At 43.2% G+C, this 18,346-nt stretch overlaps 1 protein-coding gene across 3 annotated transcripts in view; it reads left to right on the forward strand.

Moving 5' to 3' along the window:
- The window catches only part of TTYH1 (tweety family member 1), a 71,395-nt gene extending 58,264 nt beyond the window's left edge, over positions 1-13,131 (forward strand). Inside the window, exons 12-14 of one of the 3 annotated variants that reach the window (XM_089479890.1) lie at positions 2,657-2,848; positions 9,832-9,910; positions 12,223-13,131. In XM_089479890.1, coding sequence (XP_089336016.1) covers positions 2,657-2,848; positions 9,832-9,910; positions 12,223-12,303 — 352 coding nt within the window. In that variant the 3' untranslated portion in view covers positions 12,304-13,131. Of the gene's footprint in view, positions 1-2,656; positions 2,853-9,831; positions 9,911-12,222 lie in introns of those variants that run through there. The other 2 variants (XM_089479892.1, XM_089479891.1) reach the window with 2 other exon arrangements.
- The last annotated feature ends 5,215 nt before the right edge of the window (positions 13,132-18,346 follow it).

Raw genomic sequence — 18,346 nt, forward strand, 5'->3', positions numbered from 1 at the left:
AATGATGTCATATTGGAATTACTGGGACTGTTTTATTATGAAGGGTGGGATTTAAAAAATAAATCTGTAATCTTGTTTGGTGCTGTATGACTATATATATATATATTTTTAAAAAACAATTTTTGTAAAACATCAATCCAGTTGCATCCACACTACAGAAATAATCCAGTTTGACACGACTTTAACTGTCATGGCTCAGTGCTGTGGAATTCTGGGAATTATCATTTTGTGAGATATTTAGCCTTCTCTGTCAGAGAGCTCTGGTGCCACAACAAACTGCAATTTGCAGCCATGGCAGTTAAAGTGGTGACAAAGGGGATTCTTTCTGCAGTGCAGAGGCAGACTATATGAAGCTATCTCACACTGTCTGTGGCGGGTTACAAACCGCCCTCAAGCAGGCAGTCTGCCGCTGCCGCCATTAGCTGCGGCGGGAAGCCCCAGCGGCCAGACCGTGAGGCTTCCGGCTGCAGAGAAAAAGGAGCACTGAAATGGTGCTCCTTTTTGGCCCCCGGAAGTGGCAGCACGAGGCGCACACTCGTGGTATCACTTCCGGCGCACCACGTCTGGACGCACAGTGTCCACAACATAACAATGGCAGCGCCCATGTGGATGGGCGCTGCCATTAAGGACGCACTCTGCGCATGTTGGGAACAGGGCCGGTTAGGAAGGGGCAACCCTTCCTAACCCTAGCATGCCCTTTCCTAACCCTAGGACGCACGGAGCGCGTCCTAAATGGCAGTATGTAACCCGCCTAGGTTTACGTATAATTGCAAATCAGGTTGTGACTTGCTGAATTCTGGCTTGTTATGTCTGAATCTGTTCACATAGACAAACCATGGCCTTCCACGAGGCCACCTTTAGAAACCATGGGTTGTTCTTAGCTTATGCATTCTAACTTGTTTAAACCATGTTTGGTGCTATATGCAAAAGCAGCTTATTTCTTTAGTTCAGCAGGATCTAATGAATGGGGCAGAGAGAAATGAAACAGAAATGGAGATGGGGAACTGTTGTTTGCTTGGTTGTCCACAGGACCACTTGTGCCTAAAGCAATAAACCAAAGCCAACATATAACATGGCCCATGCTAATGTACCAATGTAGTCACTAAGTCAGGGCAGTGATGTGTTTAATACTAGAATATCTGTTGAACCTAAGAGAGGAAGCATTCTGGGGCTTATTATTATTATTATTATTATTATTATTATTATTATTATTGAAGCCTTAAAAGCACAGGCAAGGCAGTTTCTTCTGTCTTATTTGTCTTTTTAAACTGCTGCATGTTTTAATTTATGTTTTAATTTATGTTATGCATTTTTTTATTTGTTGTTGTTCCCCGCCTCGATCCATGGGGAGAGGCGGGTAAGAAATTATTATTATTATTATTATTATTATTATTATTATTAATTACATCCTTGAGGCAGCTTCTTCTGTCTTATTTATCTTTTTAAACTGTTGCATATTTTAATTAATGTGTTTTAATTGATGTTGTGCATTGTTTATTTGTTGTTGTTCCCTGCCTCAATCCTTGGGGAGAGGCAGGTAAGAAATAATAATAATAATAATAACAACAACAACAACACAGTCAGCCCCCCACATTTGCAGCTTTGACTTTTATGGATTTGATTATTTGTGAATTTGATTACTATGTTATCTCTAGGAATCTCTAGGTCTAGGACTTACAGTGCAACTTGGCCAGAGGTTGACCATATAGTTGCACTGGAGGACCTAGAGATTACTAGAGAAAACACTTCTCTAGGCTTTTGAAGATCTTCTAGCACATTTCTATGGTTAACTTCTGGGAGGTTGACCATAAAGGCCCAGATATTCCTATAAGTGTTCTTTCACTTATAAATATTAGTGTTTTTATTTGCAGTTTTTCCACTTTCATGGGAGTCTTGTGCTCTTAACCACAGTGAATTATTATTATTATTATTATTATTATTATTATTATTATTTATTACCAAAATACTTGTCACTGACTCACTCATTCTCTGTATGTAAAGAGAGTCTGTAGCACCATTGAGACTAACTGAAAGGAAAAAAAAAGTGGCAGCGTGAGTTTAAGTCTGCTTCCTCAGATGCATTTGGTGGAGAGAACTGAGGAAGTAGGCTTAAGTCCACGAAAGCTCATGCTGCCAACCAGTGGCACTGAGTGTGCTCAGCCCTTGCAGCGGCCCCTCTGGCCTTCTGGGTCCCATAGGGCCATGGCCTCACGGGACTTGGAAGGCAGCCCCCTCCACACACTCAGCCTACTGAGTCCCATGAGACCATGGCCATGCTGGATCCAGAAGGCAGCCCCTTCTCCACCCCGTCAACCTATTGAGTCCCACATGGCCATGGCCACACTGGATCTGGAAGGCAGCCATCCATACCTCCCCTCAGCCTTCCAAGTCCCATGTGGCCATGGCCGCACGGATCCCGGAACACTGCCGTCCACTTGCCACAGGATGTACTACCCCACTGGGTGACTGGTGCGGTCCGCACCACCGCACCCCCTACTGATGCCCCTGATGCCACTGGTTTCTTTCAGTTACTCTCAAAGGTGCTACAATATCTCTTTACATACTGATTTTACAGACTAAAACAGCTATATCTTTGAACCCACTCATTCTCTGTCTTTCTGTCTGTCCCATTCCTTCCCCCTGGATTTCGGCACAGGGACTCGGACTACGACGACATGGAGGACGACGACCCTTTCACGCCCCAGGCACGTAGGCCGCCGACGGTGCGCGCGGGGGGGCCTGGGCCCACCCTGCCCAGCTCCTATAGCCACTGTTCAAGCTGGGGCAGCCGTGGCAGCTTGCGCCTCTCAGCCCCCCCCATTTCCAACGCCCCCGTCTCACAGTACATGTGAGTAGCCCCAACCACCCACCACCCTCCCAACCCCCTCCCCGCGCGCTCGGTCATGACACCCCCTGCGAGGCGGGAGGGACTTGGAGTGGCCAGCAATGGCACTGATCACTGATCTGAGTGCGCGAGTGGTGGGGGGGAAGGGAGGGCTAACTCCCTCCCCCAAAACCAGCCTTTGATTCCTCCCTACAACTTTCCTCCTCTGCTATCCTCCCTGTCCTCATCTCCTGCCATGACATATTCCTCATACCATCCATTCTTTCTTTCTTCCTTGTACATCTCCCTCCCTACTGTGCCTTTGTTCATTTCCTAGAAACAATCCCATGTGTTCCTTCTGCATGTCAGTCCTAAAAATCCATCCCCTTAATGTCTGTTGTTACTTTAAAAAATATATCAAAATTCAGCTTTTTTGTTGTTGATGTTGTTGTTGTTGTTGTTGTGTGCCTTCAAGTCATTTCTGACTTATGGCGACCCTAAGGCAAACCTATTATGGGGGTTTCATTTGTTACAGCTCTAAAAACCTCTTCCAGTGAGTGGGAGAAGATAGCTTCCTGATAAACATGAGAGCCAGGTTGATGCCACACTGCAAAATTAATGCAGGTTGACACTGCTTTAACTGTCATGGCTCCATCCTGTGGAATTCTGGGATTTGTAGTTTGTTGTGGTATCAAAGTTCTGTGACAGAAAAGGCTAAATATTTCACAAAAGGGCAAATCCCAGAATTCCATATATTGAACCATGTCAGTTAAAATATTGTCAAATTGCATTAATTCTGCAGTGTGTATGCAGCCTTGGTCAATTAGAACTGTATGAAGCCCCCTTAGGTTGCTAACCAGAAGAACAGGGGCCCTTTCACACTACACAATTATAACACTATGATTCCACTTTAACTGCCATGGGGGGGTACATGCTATGGAATCCTGAGATTGGTGAAGCTTCAGAATTCTGGCTGAGAATGCTAAACACCCTAAACTACAAGTCACAGGATTCCATAGGATGGAACCATGATGATTAAAGTAGAACATGTCCTCCAACATTTTACAGATGAAAACCAGGACATATGTGACCAAGGTGTACCAAGATGTGATCAAAAAGGATGTGGCCAGGCAACAAGAGGACAAAAGTTGTTAATGAGGAAGTATACACTAAACAATAATTTTAAGCAGAGAGATGCTAAAATTAATGTATTGAGTTTAGACTTCTACCTCCCTCCTCCCTCCTGCTGAGTCAATGAGTGCAAGCTACTTTTCCACTTTGAACTCAGTTTGCAGCAGTTGAAGTAAGCTGGGGACAAAGGAGAAAAATTAGAGGAAAAGAAACTGGGACACTTAAAAAGCAGCTGAAAAAGAGTGCAACTATAATGCAATTTGACATCATTTTAACTGCCATGACTCCATCCCAACGGCATCACTAGGGGCTGTGGGGAAGTCAGGGGGTATACACTTGGTGCACTTGTACATGCTATGAAGGGCTGGTGTGGCACCTGGGCGAATGAGAACTGGTGTCACGTCCCTTTCTCATTTGCCCAGCAGCCACACAAAACCCAAGACAGGCATCCAGATCTGCAGCACTGTGGCCCCAAGAGGCAACCATGAGCCTTACTGCATTATTAAACAAACCCAGTAGGCAAACGAAAAGACACATTTTTTCCTCTCCCGCTACATGACATGGTTGTCTTTTGCTCTGTTCCAGTTTTAGGGTTGTAAAAGAGTCATAAAAGTGTCCCTTTTGCCAAGCTCAAATAATCCATTTGGCAAAAATGACACTTTTGCTCTCCCACTCTTTTACAATCTGAAGAGAACAAGAGTCATGCAGAGGTGGGGGGAAACATGCCTTTTTGTTTGCTTTCTGGGGTTGTTTAATAATGCAATACGGCTCCATGCCAGATTCCAAATGATTGTTGGAGCTCAAATGGCTGTTGGAGGCCTATCACAGAAGGCCAGCTTTTCTTCCCACCCTACTTTTTTTTATCTTCACAAGAACCCTGTAAGGTAGGTTAGGGTAAGTGACAGTGACTGGCCCAAAGCTATCCACTGAGCCTCATGGTTGAGTGGTGATTGGAACCCAAGTCTCCTCATTTTAAATGCAGCATTGTAATCACAATGCCAACCAACACATCCTACTTGTAGCATTCCCCTCCCAATTCCTGAATTCCACTAACATGCATTATATGTCACTGTGTATTTTTGTTGCCATTATTATCTCGGTCTCCTCCAAAGGAACTTCTCATTGTGGGGTGGAGGACGCTTCATCCTTTTGTTTTCTTCACATGTCTGTTCCTTACATGTCTCACTGACCCTTTCCCATCCCCTCTCTGGCCATGCAGGCTGGGGGAATCTGGGAGTTATAGTCCAGTGAAGTAACTTTTCCAAGCCTGGTTGAAGTCCATCACCCAAAGGACCCAGGCTGTGCAAGGCTGCTTAATATATAGTATGCAAAGGAATCTTGCTGGCCTTTTGAGACTAACTGAGAGAATTTTTTTAGCATAAACTTTGATAGAAAGCTTGTGCTCTAAACTTCTTTCTCTCAGGACCTTACCCCACAGGGGTTTTTTGAGCGCGGAAGTAGGGTCAGTTCGCATTGGCCGATGCGTATTCGCGTTATATTGCATTGGTGTTCCACACTTGTGAGCTCAGAATACGCATTGACCAATGCGATATAACGTGAATGCACTTTGGCCAATGCGTATTCACGGCTGGGTTCCGAACTGAAGGCAGCCGGCTCCTCCGTTTTGCGAGTGCGCAAAATTAGTGGATTGGCGGGATCCGTATTGATGGCCAGTGTGAAACCTCTGCTGCTTTGGTTGGTGTGTACATCCAATCCATTGGTTCTCCTGAAGACCACCAGTTACAAATTTCCCATGATGCTGCGCTGGAATTTCCCCCATCTCCTTCCGTTGGCCCTTTCCCCTTTCAGGACAACCGCCGGGGCTGTGGAGCGATTTTTCCACTGACTGAGATAAAGCAGAAAACTTTTGTGTCGGGGGGGGGGGGGGGGAATGTATGTGTGTATATATGTATATGTGTGTGTGTGTGTGTGTGTGTATAGACACGCACACACACAAAGATGTGTGTGTAAGCATATACATGCAGCATTACACTTTCGGCTGCTCCACAGTTTGTGTGTGTGTGTGTATGTATATATATGTATATGTATATGTATATGTATGTGTGTGTGTGTGTGTGTACACACACACAAAGATGTGTGTGTAAGCATATACATGCAGCATTACACTTTCAGCTGCTCCACAGTTTGTGTGTGTGTGTGTGTGTATGCGTGTGTGTGTATGTATACACACACACACACACACACACACACACACAGCTGTGTGTGTACACATATAAATACGGCTTCACACTTTTGGCAGTAACACTGTGTGTATATGTGTGTATATCTGTGTGTGTGTGTGTGTGTGTGTGTGTATGTACACACACATACATATATATATATATAAACATTCAAGCAGACAGATGTGTGTGTACACATATAAATAAGGCATCACACTTTTGGCTGTGGCACAGTGTGTTTTTGTATATATATGTGTGTGTTTGTGTGTGTGTATATATATATAAATATATATATATATGTATATGTATATATATATATATTAACTCTCATACAGACAAATGTGTGTGTACACATAAAAAAGGCATCACACTTTTGGCTGTACCACTATGTGTATATATATAAGTATGTATGTATTTATGTGTGTGCATACACACACACACATACAGATGGTGCATACCCCTTTCGTAAGTGGCTAAAGGCAGAAAATCTCGCGATATACCGCGCTAAACAGTGACCTCATTCTTCACTCCCGGAAGTTAAAAATGTTGCGCCCCGTTCAGAGCCCCACAGAGCATGCGCAAAGCTGCCGATGCGCATCAGCCAATACACATTGTATTGGGCTGGTGTGGTTATCCAATCTGCACTTGCCTCACTTTGCCTGAATACGCATTGGCCGATTTGCAAAACCTCGATCTGGAAGGCCGCCCAGGTGTGAATGAACAATGCGATATGACGCGAATACGAATTGGAAAAGCGTATTCAGAGAGTGTGAGTGTGAATGAACGATGCGATATGACGCGAATACGCATCGGCCAATGCGAACTGACCCTACTTCTGTGCCCCGTGTGGTAAGGTCCTCAGTCTCAAAGGTGCTACAGAATCCCTTTATATACTGATACAGACTAACACGGCTACATCTTTGAATAATTTATTATCGGTTGCTGTTCATTTTCTCACTCAAGTAGTCCCCAAAATTTCTGGAATCACCAAAATCAACTACTATTTTGTTTCTCCCTCACTCTCTTCTTTGTTTCCCTCCCCCCTACTGTCCTTCTCTATCTTTTAGTGCAAAATTTAGATAAGAATGTGAGCTACTTGCCAATTCAAAAAGAGGGTTGGGCCCTGGTTGAGCTTTGTTGTTGTTGTGTGCCTTCAAGTCATTTCCAACTTAAGGTGATGTGTAGACATTGAAATAATTGAAGATTTTCCATACCTTGGCACAATCATGAATCAGAATGGAGACAGCAGTCAAGAAATCAGAAGAAGACTAAGACTTGGAAGGGTAGCTATGAAGGAACTATACAAGATCATGAAGTGTAAAGATGTATAATTGAATTCTAAAGTTAGAATTGTCCATGCCATCGTATTTCCCATTTTTATGTATGGTTCTGAATGATGGACAGTGAAGAAAACTGATAGGAAGAAAATACAGCTCATTTGAAATGTGGTGATGAAGAAAAGTTCTACAGATACTATGGACTGCTAAAAAGGCAAATAAATGGGTCCTGCAGCAAATCAAGCCTGAATTCTCCCCAGAAATCAGGATGACTAAGTTGAAACTGTGCTTTGTAGATATCATGGGAAGACATGACTCACTAGAAAAAGGCAATAATGCTTGGAAAAGCAGTAGGAAAAGAGGAAAGACTTTATCACAATAGCCTGCTGAGACACTGCAATCATGTTGTTGAAGCAAACAGGAACATATTGGTTTGAAAACCATCACTATGGCCCGTTCTAGACGGGTCTTTGCCCCACCCCCAGTACGTACTAGGGATTGGCCAAGGATGCAGCATCCAATCAGGCCTCACCCCTAGTATGTACAGGGGACGTCAAAATGACAGCGCCCTATACAGATGGGCGCCGCCATTTTGACTTGACGGACGCTTAGCGTCCGCATGTTGCAGTGCGGATGTGATGCCACCCCGCTTTTTGTGGGTTCTTTTTGCTGCACAGGGAAGTCACGCGGTTTATCCGCTGCAGCTCCTTCACGCAGCAAACACGGGTGCCGGCAGAGCGCCCTTTTTGGGCACTCTGTAAAGCACCTATCATACTTTTCAGCAATTGTGCTATTATACTGCCATAATCTCAAATTCTTCAGCACTGTCTCACTAACCCTACCTTCTTCCCCATGTATGCTCTACCCAGCACATGTATGCTTGCTTGGAAATAGCTAAGGGAAGAAGAGGAAATTCACAGTCGCTCACTCCATGTGACTGCTGGAATATCAGAACTGCAGCAGAAGGGACCTACCACACTACATAGCCTATACAAAAGCAGTGATATTGGTGGTTTTTTCCTGTTTATTAAAAGGTGCATTCCAGCAATGATTGAAATGCAAAGCAGCAACAGGACAGACATGGCACTGTGTGATAAGTAGCAGCTATTATCCAACAATTACTCCAATCTACCAGCCTTGTGTGATAAAGTCTGAAGACCACATTGAAGATGGACAGACTCAATCATGGAAGCCACAGCCCTGAATCTGCAAGACCTGAGTAGAGCTGTTGATGGTAGGGTAACTTGGAAGTCTCTCATTTATAGGGTTGCCTTAAGTTGAAGTCAACTTGGTGGCAGTTAACAACAACAAGGAAAACCTATCATGGGCTTTTCTTGGCAAGATTTGTTGAGTTGGGAGGTTGCCTTTTCCTAAGCGAGTGAGACTGGCTAAAGGTCACCAAATGGGTTTCCATAATTGAGTGCAGATTCAGACTGGTCTCCAGAGTCCAACATTTAAACCACTACAATACTCTGGCTCCCCTAGCTGAGCTTTTGATTGCCTAAGGAGCACATACTTAGGCTGTTAATTGTCTTTGTCTAGAGCAGAATTTAGTTGCCTCCTCCCCTCCATGCACACAGTATATGATAGTTTCAAGCACAAAAGAGACAGGTGTACGTTTGTACACACTTAAATCGCTATCCAGTTTGATTTTTTTAAGAAAGAATTACTCCATACTAGCCACTGGGTAAGCAGTGGGTGGAATTCTTACAACAAACTTTTATTTTAAGTATAAAACTTGCAGTTGGGCAATTCCTGTATTAGGAACAACCAAAATGACAAAAGTGTGCAAGATTTCTAGTTCTCCAGAACATTTTATTGGGCTAGGTGGTACAAAAATGTAGGGGATGAGGGAAGAAACTGAGAAGTCCCCAGATTAAGCCAAATGTTGCAGCCATAAATTCTGCAGTAAAAATGGTCCCAAGATGGAGATTATAGACTATGTGCCTGGTTGGGTGCAGGTACCACATTACACCTTACAATTGCTAGGGGAAACCTGATGCCCTAATTTTTTCTACCACTTAGCCTGATGAAAAGTTCTAGACAACTCATAAACATGCACACTTTTGTGGCAATTTGAGTGCTACACTGCTCTGGGTGTGTAAGGAGGCATGTGTCTTCTCCTTCAATGCATTAAGGGCCCAGGTAAGTCTATCTGTTGCACCATAATGAATCCATTAATTAGTTTGGCTCTTCCAGACATGTGAACAGACTAAACCAAGAATCTCACTATGTGCTGCCGCCTGGGTACATCTCTGGAAATTCAATGTGATTCACAGACATCTTTGTGAATGACTAGCAGGACAGAGTCTTGAGGTCTCTTTGGTGATGGCTGGGAGTGGAAAAACAGTCTTGATCTTGTGTTGTGGATTAGGGAGGGGGGATACATTTTCAGCTTTTTTGTTGGTGTTGCTTGCAGGAGTCAAAGCGCTTCGTACAGTGGCAGTCCTCGATTTGAGAGTGTCCCCCTCATTGACCGTCATTCCCCACCCCCATCGGTAAGTTAGTGCCACAGAGGACACCTTACTGCACAGGAGTCACATGTGGCACACCAGCTGTGAACTGTGGTATGGCAACTATTTGACAATTTACTGTGGAAAAAGGAAGGGGAGTGCTGTTAGAAAACTGGAGAGCCATACAGATGTGGTCAGCATGTTTGTTTGGAAACTTCTGATTCCATAAAGTCTGGAATCTGAGTTGAGATTAGATTGATGCTGATGGCAACAAACTAATAACAAAAACCTTCCTTTTGCATTTTACTGTGGAGACTGATATCACAGATAAGATAAACCAGGTTTGTTGTTAAATTTTAATACGAGGCGAAGATGTTAAGGAATGAAAGCAACCTGCACACTTGCCACTGGCATGTTGCTTCATAAACCCATTTCTTACCTCTTTTGGCTCACCAAAACCCTGTTAAGAATGGCTATAGAGAACACACATGCATCTGTTCAGCTAGTTACCAGTATAGCAGCATCCTCTTCTCTGAGGTTACAGGGCCAAAATGTGAGACTAGGGGAGTGATGTCTTTGTAATGTCACAAAGGCAGAAGAGGCAAGGGTTGGAAGATAGACTACAACTGTTTCCGAGTTATCTGCCTGTGGAAATTAGCACAAGGGCAAGTAGGGTGAATGGGCTCAGAATTTGCATGGATCTGGCCAACTAGCTAATATGGCAATCCAGAGGCAGGAAGAAGGGGGGGAAAAAACACCAACCATCTTTGGGCATCTGGGCAAACAGAAACATGTGCCCAGTAGCTTCAGCAGTTCCTGCTAGGGCTTATATCCCACCTTCAGATAAACTACAGGACACATGGCATGTGAGTCTTACTGAAAAGTTACCATCAGACCATAGGGAGGGCTTGCTTCTCTCAGGCCCAGTATCATTGCACCCATATCTTGTACATGAAAACTATGAACTATGAGAGTGCTTTCCACTCTGTTTTGCTTCAAATGGCACAATGGGTCCAGGTGCATGCACCCACTGTCTCTTTTCACAGTCTCCTTGCTATGCTTCTAGCTTTTTGGTGTGCCGACATAACACAAGCCTAAACAAAACAAGCACTGAGCCAGGGCTATGTATGAGATAAGCCAAGCGTACATACTAACTTAATGTTGCTATGTTGACATTTACTTTAAAAAAAACAAACAGCTTTTACATGCACACAAAATTGAGGCAATTGGCCTAAAGGCTACCAAATTATCCAGAGCATTTTCTGTAGACAACTGGCAACTTTATGCCTTATATAGCCTGGAAGTTTTGATATGCCTCAACTGGCAAAAGTGAAAGGTGGGAAACTGTTTCATAAAGCAAGAGATTCTTAGACTGTTGATGGGAATTTCTTTCTCCTGATTTCTTACTAAAGCAAGAGAAAAACACAGGAAAGGCATCTGGCCAATTTTTTCCCTGTCAGTGTAGTTGGACATTAATTTTCTTTAAAGTTCCACAGAATGGGCACTTGCTAATTGTCAAAAAAACCCTGGCTTTTTGAAATGATGTCAGTGTAATGGGCTGGTGAAGGGACAATTCTCTCTAATTACAGAAAACTAGATTGGAGAAGAGTTATATTTTGTGGTTAATTACTTTGGCCAAGAGCTATATCACAAAAGTAGCTTAAAATACTTAACTACATATTGTCCTGATGCTCCAAACCACAACCACGCTGAGCAACTGATTGCCACTGTTTTGATGGCAATCAGAGTGCAGCAGGATGATGGTTCTGGTCCTTGTCCATCAGCGATCTGCAGTGCAACAACCAGGAGTGCGACATGTGCAACTCTTTCTTCCATTGCACCTTGCTGACAAGAGTGGGCTGGAAATGTCATCCTGCTGCACCCCAGTCGCAGACAGAACAGACCTCTGTTCCTTGGTGCAGCTGCTGGCTATTACAGTAGGTTAAGAAGCAATTTGAGGCCATGGTAATAGTGCTATGATCGTAAACATGAATACTGAACAGTTATAACTGTGTAGGTCATTACCCATTTATAACTGCTCAACAGGAGGACAACCCTTATGTCCTATGAAAAGGAGATGGTAGTACATCTTTGGACATTGCTAAGAAGATGCAGAACCACAACAATTTGGCAGAATTTGTTAGTAAGAGCTGAAAAAGGATCTCATGTTGGAGAAATGGCACCGACTGTGTCCTCACTTTCTCATTTCCTCACATACCATTCCAGTCTTCCAGAGTTGCCATATAAATTAGCGAACAGGCAGAATATGATGAAACGGAATGTTCTCTTCCTATTGGTATTGATATATCTGTTTTGGATATTAACTACTCCACTCCTCTCTGTATGCCCTCCCATAGTATTCCCCCAGCATGCGAGCCTCTTACGTTGGTGCTAGCGAAGAAGTGGACCTCCCCTACCGGACTGGATTCCTGCCCTAGACGCACCCCTGAAGACCCCAACCCACATCCACACCGTTCAACTAACACAGAGCAGACCCCACCCATCTGCCCACCTCTTACTGGAGCGCAACTGAAGCAAGCTCTGGCACCACCTGCCCCCAACCTTTTCACCTGAACCTCTTCTTCACTCATTTCATTTGCCTGCCCTCTATAAGCAAGCAAAAGGAGCCGAGTAGGGGAGGATATCCCTTATGGGATTTCGGGGACATGAACAGACAGAGGTGGGAGTGAGGAGTAGTAACGGGCGAAAGAAAGAAAGGGGAGCTGAGCAGAGAATGTAACAAAACCAGGTATTGCTGAGCAACAGGACAAGGGTGAACCAGGCAAAAGGCATGGATGAAACCATGAATGCCAGAAGGAACGAAAGAAAATAATTGGTGGTAGATGAACAGATTTTAAAAAATTAGAATAGATGAATGGATGTTTATATACAAATAAAAGTGTGTTTGAGAGCCAGCGGTTGAATGAAAAGATGGAGGGACTGAGGGAGTGAAAGAAAGGACAGAATGAAAGAGCAAAAGGATGAGGGAGACAAATGGTGGCGATCTAAATGTCAGAATTTGGAACAGCTAAAGCCACTTGGACGGCGACTCATCCTTGTTCCAGGCTCTCATAATGGGCAAACCAGATAGGTAGAGTATACCACTGAGCCCCTCGGAGAGACCTGAAGGAAGAGGGGAGTCCAGTAGGGGCCCAAAGCCACCCCTGCTCCCCACCAGCCTCCTTGCTCCTAATTAGAACCCCCCCCCAACACTAACAAGAGTTTGGAACTTGCCCAGTTTAAAATAAAAGGGAAACTTTATTTTACACAGTGTTTGGTCTTCATTGTATGTGGGGAAGATGTTTGTGGGTGCCTTGTAAAGAACATACTGTGATCCCTTTACATCCGCTTGGGTTAGGGGTGAAGGATCCCTGTGAATGTGGAAAAACCGCAAATAAAAAAAAATACTCTTTTTACCTGAGAGAACATCTCTCTAGGATCATAACTCTTATGATTGCCATCTGCAAGTGGTTGATCATAGAATCAAGCTGCAGGACCTACAAATGCTTAGAGAAGTGCTTTCTCCAGCGCAACTCTATGTTCAACTTTTAGCAGAGTTGCGCTGGATGACTTAGAGATTCCTAGAGAACATATTACAAATCCTCAAGGCTGCAAGTGTGGATTCATGATCTTGTTTATATCTTGGAAACTTTTTTTTAAAAAAAGTTACATATTTATAGAGTTGCCGTCCAAAATTTCAGTGGAACGTTGAAACTTTACCATTTCAGATGCCCCTCTTTAGGCAAGAATGGCGGTGGGAGGGTTCAGGTAATTAAAGTATTTATATTAAAATGGGATTGTTGGTATGCCTTATTAACAAAGTAGATGTGTATTTGGGCATAACTTTTTTTACAGAAAATTTGTTACCAAAGGCAGAAATAACACAGAAAGAAGAGAAATATGTTCCTACATCACAAAAAAGAGGAGTGGTCCAACAGGTTTTAATTAAAATATTTATGCTATGCCCAAAACAGAGATCCTGGGGAGGCTTACAAAAAACATTAAAACAAGTTACGCAATTTAAAACAATAAAATAATCATATAGACTAAAACATATGAAACTGCAGTAATAAGTTTAAAACAGATTTAAAGGATTTAGAAAATTAAAATTTGAACAGCCAAGTTTTAACTTGGCACTTAAATGACATGAATGTTTGGTGCCAGTTGAGCCTCCAGTGAGGTACTGCAGCTGAGAAGCCCTCTGCCATGTCCCACTACAGTGCATTGAGATAACTGGTGAGACATAGAGAACTTCCCATCAGAAGATCTTAACCCTCAGGTTCATATGAGGAAAGACATTTTCTCAATATCGAGGTCCCAAGCCATTTAGGGCTTTAAACATCACCACAAGCACATTGAATTCAGGCTAGAAATGTATTGGCAGCCAGTGTAACTTTTTTAAGACTGGCATGATATCGGCTTATCTATATTTTGCACTAGCTGCAGCTTCCAAGTCTACTTCAGGGGCAGCCCTACATAGAGCACATTACAGTAAGTCTGATCAGGAGGTTACCAGTGCATGGACTACTGTGGTAAGGTTATCCCTGTTCAGAAAAGGCTGCAGCTGGTGCATCTGTCGAACCTGGCAGCAAGCACTCCATGGTATAGAGTCCACTTAGGCCTCCAAAAAAAAAAGGATGGATCTAGGAGCACTTCCAAGCTAAGGACCTGCTCCTTCAGAAGGAGTGCAACCCCATCCAAGATAGGCTGTTTACCCAATTCACAGACTGGAGAACCACTAATCCATAGAGCCCCCATCTTATCAAGATTCAGTTCTCAGTTTATTGGCCCTCATCCAGCCCATTAGAGCATCCAGGCGCTGGTCCAACACCTGCACAGCCTTAGTTGACTCCAATGGTAACCGTATGATGCAGCAGCTAAAAAGGCCAATGTGATTCTAGGTTGCATCAATAGACATATAGTGTCTAGATTGAGGGAAGTAATAATACCACTCTATTCTGGTCAGGCCTTTCCTGGAATACTGTGTCCAGTTCTGGGCACCACAATTCAAAAAGGATGTTGACAAGTTTGAGCATGTCCAGAGAAGGGCTACTAAAATGGTGAAGGGTCTGGAAACCATGCCCTATATGAGAACGACTTAGGGAGCTGGGTATGTTTCGCTTGGAGAAGAGAAAGTTAAGAGATGATATGATAGCCACGTTTAAATATTTGAAGGGGTGTCATGTTGAGGATGGAGCAAGCTTGTTTTCTGCTGCTCCATAGAATAGGACCCAGAACAATGGATGCAAACTCCATCAATATTACGAAGAACATCCTGACGGTAAGAGTGGAATATGCTGCCTCTGAGAGTGTTGGAATTTCTTTCTTTGGAGGTTTTTAAACAGGCTGGATGACCATCTGTCAGGAGTGTTTTGATTGTATATTCAAGTATGGCAGGGGGTTGGACTGGATGGCCCTCTTCCAACTCTATGATTCTAAGGAGAAATAGATATGAGTTTCATCAGCATCCCACTCCAAAACCCCTTATGACCTGCCCTAGCGACTTCATGTAGATTTTGAACAGTCATTTGTCAACTTATGGCAACCCCTTGAATTTCACAGAGCTTTATTAGGCAAGGAATACTCAGAGGTGGTTTTGCCAGTCCCTTCCTCTGAAATCTACCCGGCAACACCTGGTATTTGTTAGCAGTCTCCATTTATGCCAGTGCACAAAAATAAAGCAAAAACCTAGTCAAGCATGCTTCAGCATTTGGTGAAGCATCCGTACATAAAACAAAGCTTTTTTAGATATAAAAAAAATCTGTTGGGAGATGGCAGAAGCATTTGGCATCTGCTGCTATTCTCTACCAGTGATATAATGCAGCTAAATTTAGCAAAGCAGTGAAAGGCACAAGAAGAGCTCAGTCTTGCGGTTGCACCTGCTGTGATAATTGTTCCCTTTCTTCCAGCTTATATGGGTATGGTATGTGATCTTTGTTACCCAGTCCTCTGTCATTCCCTCATCCCAATCAGAACACTATAATTTCCAAGTGGATCAAGGAAAGTACTTTACAATTATAAAGATACCAAAGGTACGCTTGTATCATTCTTGTCATCACACCTGGACTTCATGTACCAGTATATTCAGTTATTCTGGAATCTATTGTTCTAATTTTTCTATGGTACACCACATTTGAGATTATCAGATGGTGAAAAAGGATGGGAAAAAAGCAGGATGCTCCTGTCCTTATCAGGTGATTGTGGGAAGATTATCAGATAATGTCCCGTGGCATCACTTTCATCTTGTCCTTTTCCCGTCAGTGAAGTGGAATGGCTCTAACTTTTCATTGATGGGAAAATGCTGTCAATCAAAAGTTTCAGAGTCATTCCACTTCACTGATGGGAGAAGGATGGGATGAAAGTGATGCCACGGGATGTCATCTGATAATCTTCCCACAATCACATGATAAGGATGGGAGCATCCCACTTCTCTCTCATCCTTTTTCGCCGTCTGATAATCTCATTGTGTGCTACATGTCTCTTCTGAAACACCTACAATTGGTCATTTTGGGGTTTTATAAATAGTGTTGATCCATCCTATGAAATCCTGTGATTAGCAGTTTGATGAAACTCTTTCTGACTCAGGATTCTAAATACCACTCCCTAAACTAGAGCTTCCAGAATTTCATAAAAAACAACAGGGCAGATGAAGTGTGGGACCATAGTACATATTTATTTATTTTATTTATCTAGAGCCTGAAAGGGCCCTCAGCCCCTCGCACACTGCAGAAATAATGTAATTTGGCACCACTTTTACTTGTCATGGTGCCATTCTATGGAATTCTGGGATTTGCAGATTGGTGAGACACTAGAGCTTTCTGACTCAGGGTTCTAAATGCCCCTCCCTAAACTAGAGCTCCCAGTACTTCATAGAAAGCAGCCAGGGCAGATGAAGTGGAACCATAGTATGGCTGTAAAGGCCCTCATCCCCTTACACACTGCAGAATTAATGCAATCTTTAACTCTTATGGGTCCATTTTATGGAACCCTGGGATTTGTAATTTGGTGAGCTACTACTAATAATAATAATAATAATAATTTTTTATTTATATATATCCCACCTCTCCCTACAGATTGAGACGGGAGAACAACACAAGTATAAAATTACAATTAGTTAAAATACATTCTCATAATAAAAAGAAAAACTTAAAAACACATCAAAAAACCTATACATGTGCAATATCAATATCTGATTCCCAATACATATTCCGAGTGGAGTGTCGTCTTAAAGCTGTTATAGCAGGTCTGGGGGATAGACTCGCCAGAAGAGATCTGTCTTGACTTGCCTTCTTGAAGGTCTCTAAGGTGGTAATAAGACGTATCTCCTCCGGCAAGCCATTCCACAATTTGGGAGCCACCATGAATGCCCTGTGGGAAGTAGATCTTAATCTGCTCCTTGGATAATCCAATAGATTCTTCCCAGTTGTTCTGAAAGTGTGGGGCGGTTTGTGTAGGGAGAGGCGTTCCTTCAAGTAACTCGGGCCTAAACCATGTAGGGCTTTAAAGGTAATGACCAACACTTTGTATTGCTCCCGGAAACTAATCAGGAGCCTAGTGCTCTGTGGTCCAGAATTCTAACTACTACTTCTTAAACTAGAGCTCCCAGGATTTCAAAGGAAGCAGCCAAGGCAGATGAAGTGGAACCTTAGTGTGGCCTGTAAAGGCACTCACACGCTGCAGAAACAATGCAACTTGATATTTCTTTAACTGTCATGGGTCCATCTTATGGAATCTTGGAATTTGTAGTCTGGTGAAGAACCAGTGCTCTGTGGTTTAGAATTCTAAATACCCCTCCCTAAACTAGAGCTCCCAAGATTTGATAGTATAAGCTGGAGGTGGGGAGGGAGAACTGAGATATCTGCTCCCATCACGACCACCCTTAATGTATGTGGACTGCGGGTCAATCCTGAATCTGTGTGGAAAGATGGTTATCCTTGATCAAGGGGTTCCCCTCCCTTCCATAACAGAACAACCTTGCAGCCTGTACCAGGAGCAAAGAAAGAACAACTTTATTGATAAGATTCCAACATTTATAAGCTTGCAAGGTGATGTTACCAATGACTAAAAATCCACATGTACATTACTGAGATACCCACATGGCTTCATTCAGCACAGCGCACATGTCTACTTGGTGTTAGGTTTTAACATTCAACAATAGAGCATTCAATTTGTTTTCCCTTAGTCAGCCCTATGTTGCCCAAATGTAACCGTAAATGATACAAGGAACAGAGGGAGCCATAGTTCCTCCAAGCAGCTTCCCAGCAGCTGCAACAATGGTATCTGTAACATGCCAGGCTGGCCAAGGTCAGTTCCTATTCTTACTACTCTGACCATCAATCAGTATGGGTGAACTCTAGTTTGCTAACGATCATTGACTTTGGGTATTGAAATGTGAAAATGTCTTAATTATAGGAAATCATGCCTTGAGAGCATCTAGTTTCACCCCAACTAAAAGGAACTTGGGAATCTTGGTTTGAACTC

Source organism: Sceloporus occidentalis, unplaced genomic scaffold (genome assembly GCF_023333645.1).
Source record: "Sceloporus occidentalis isolate IW3139 unplaced genomic scaffold, rSceOcc1.0.p SCAF_14, whole genome shotgun sequence".
Classification (NCBI taxonomy): domain Eukaryota; kingdom Metazoa; phylum Chordata; class Lepidosauria; order Squamata; family Phrynosomatidae; genus Sceloporus; species Sceloporus occidentalis.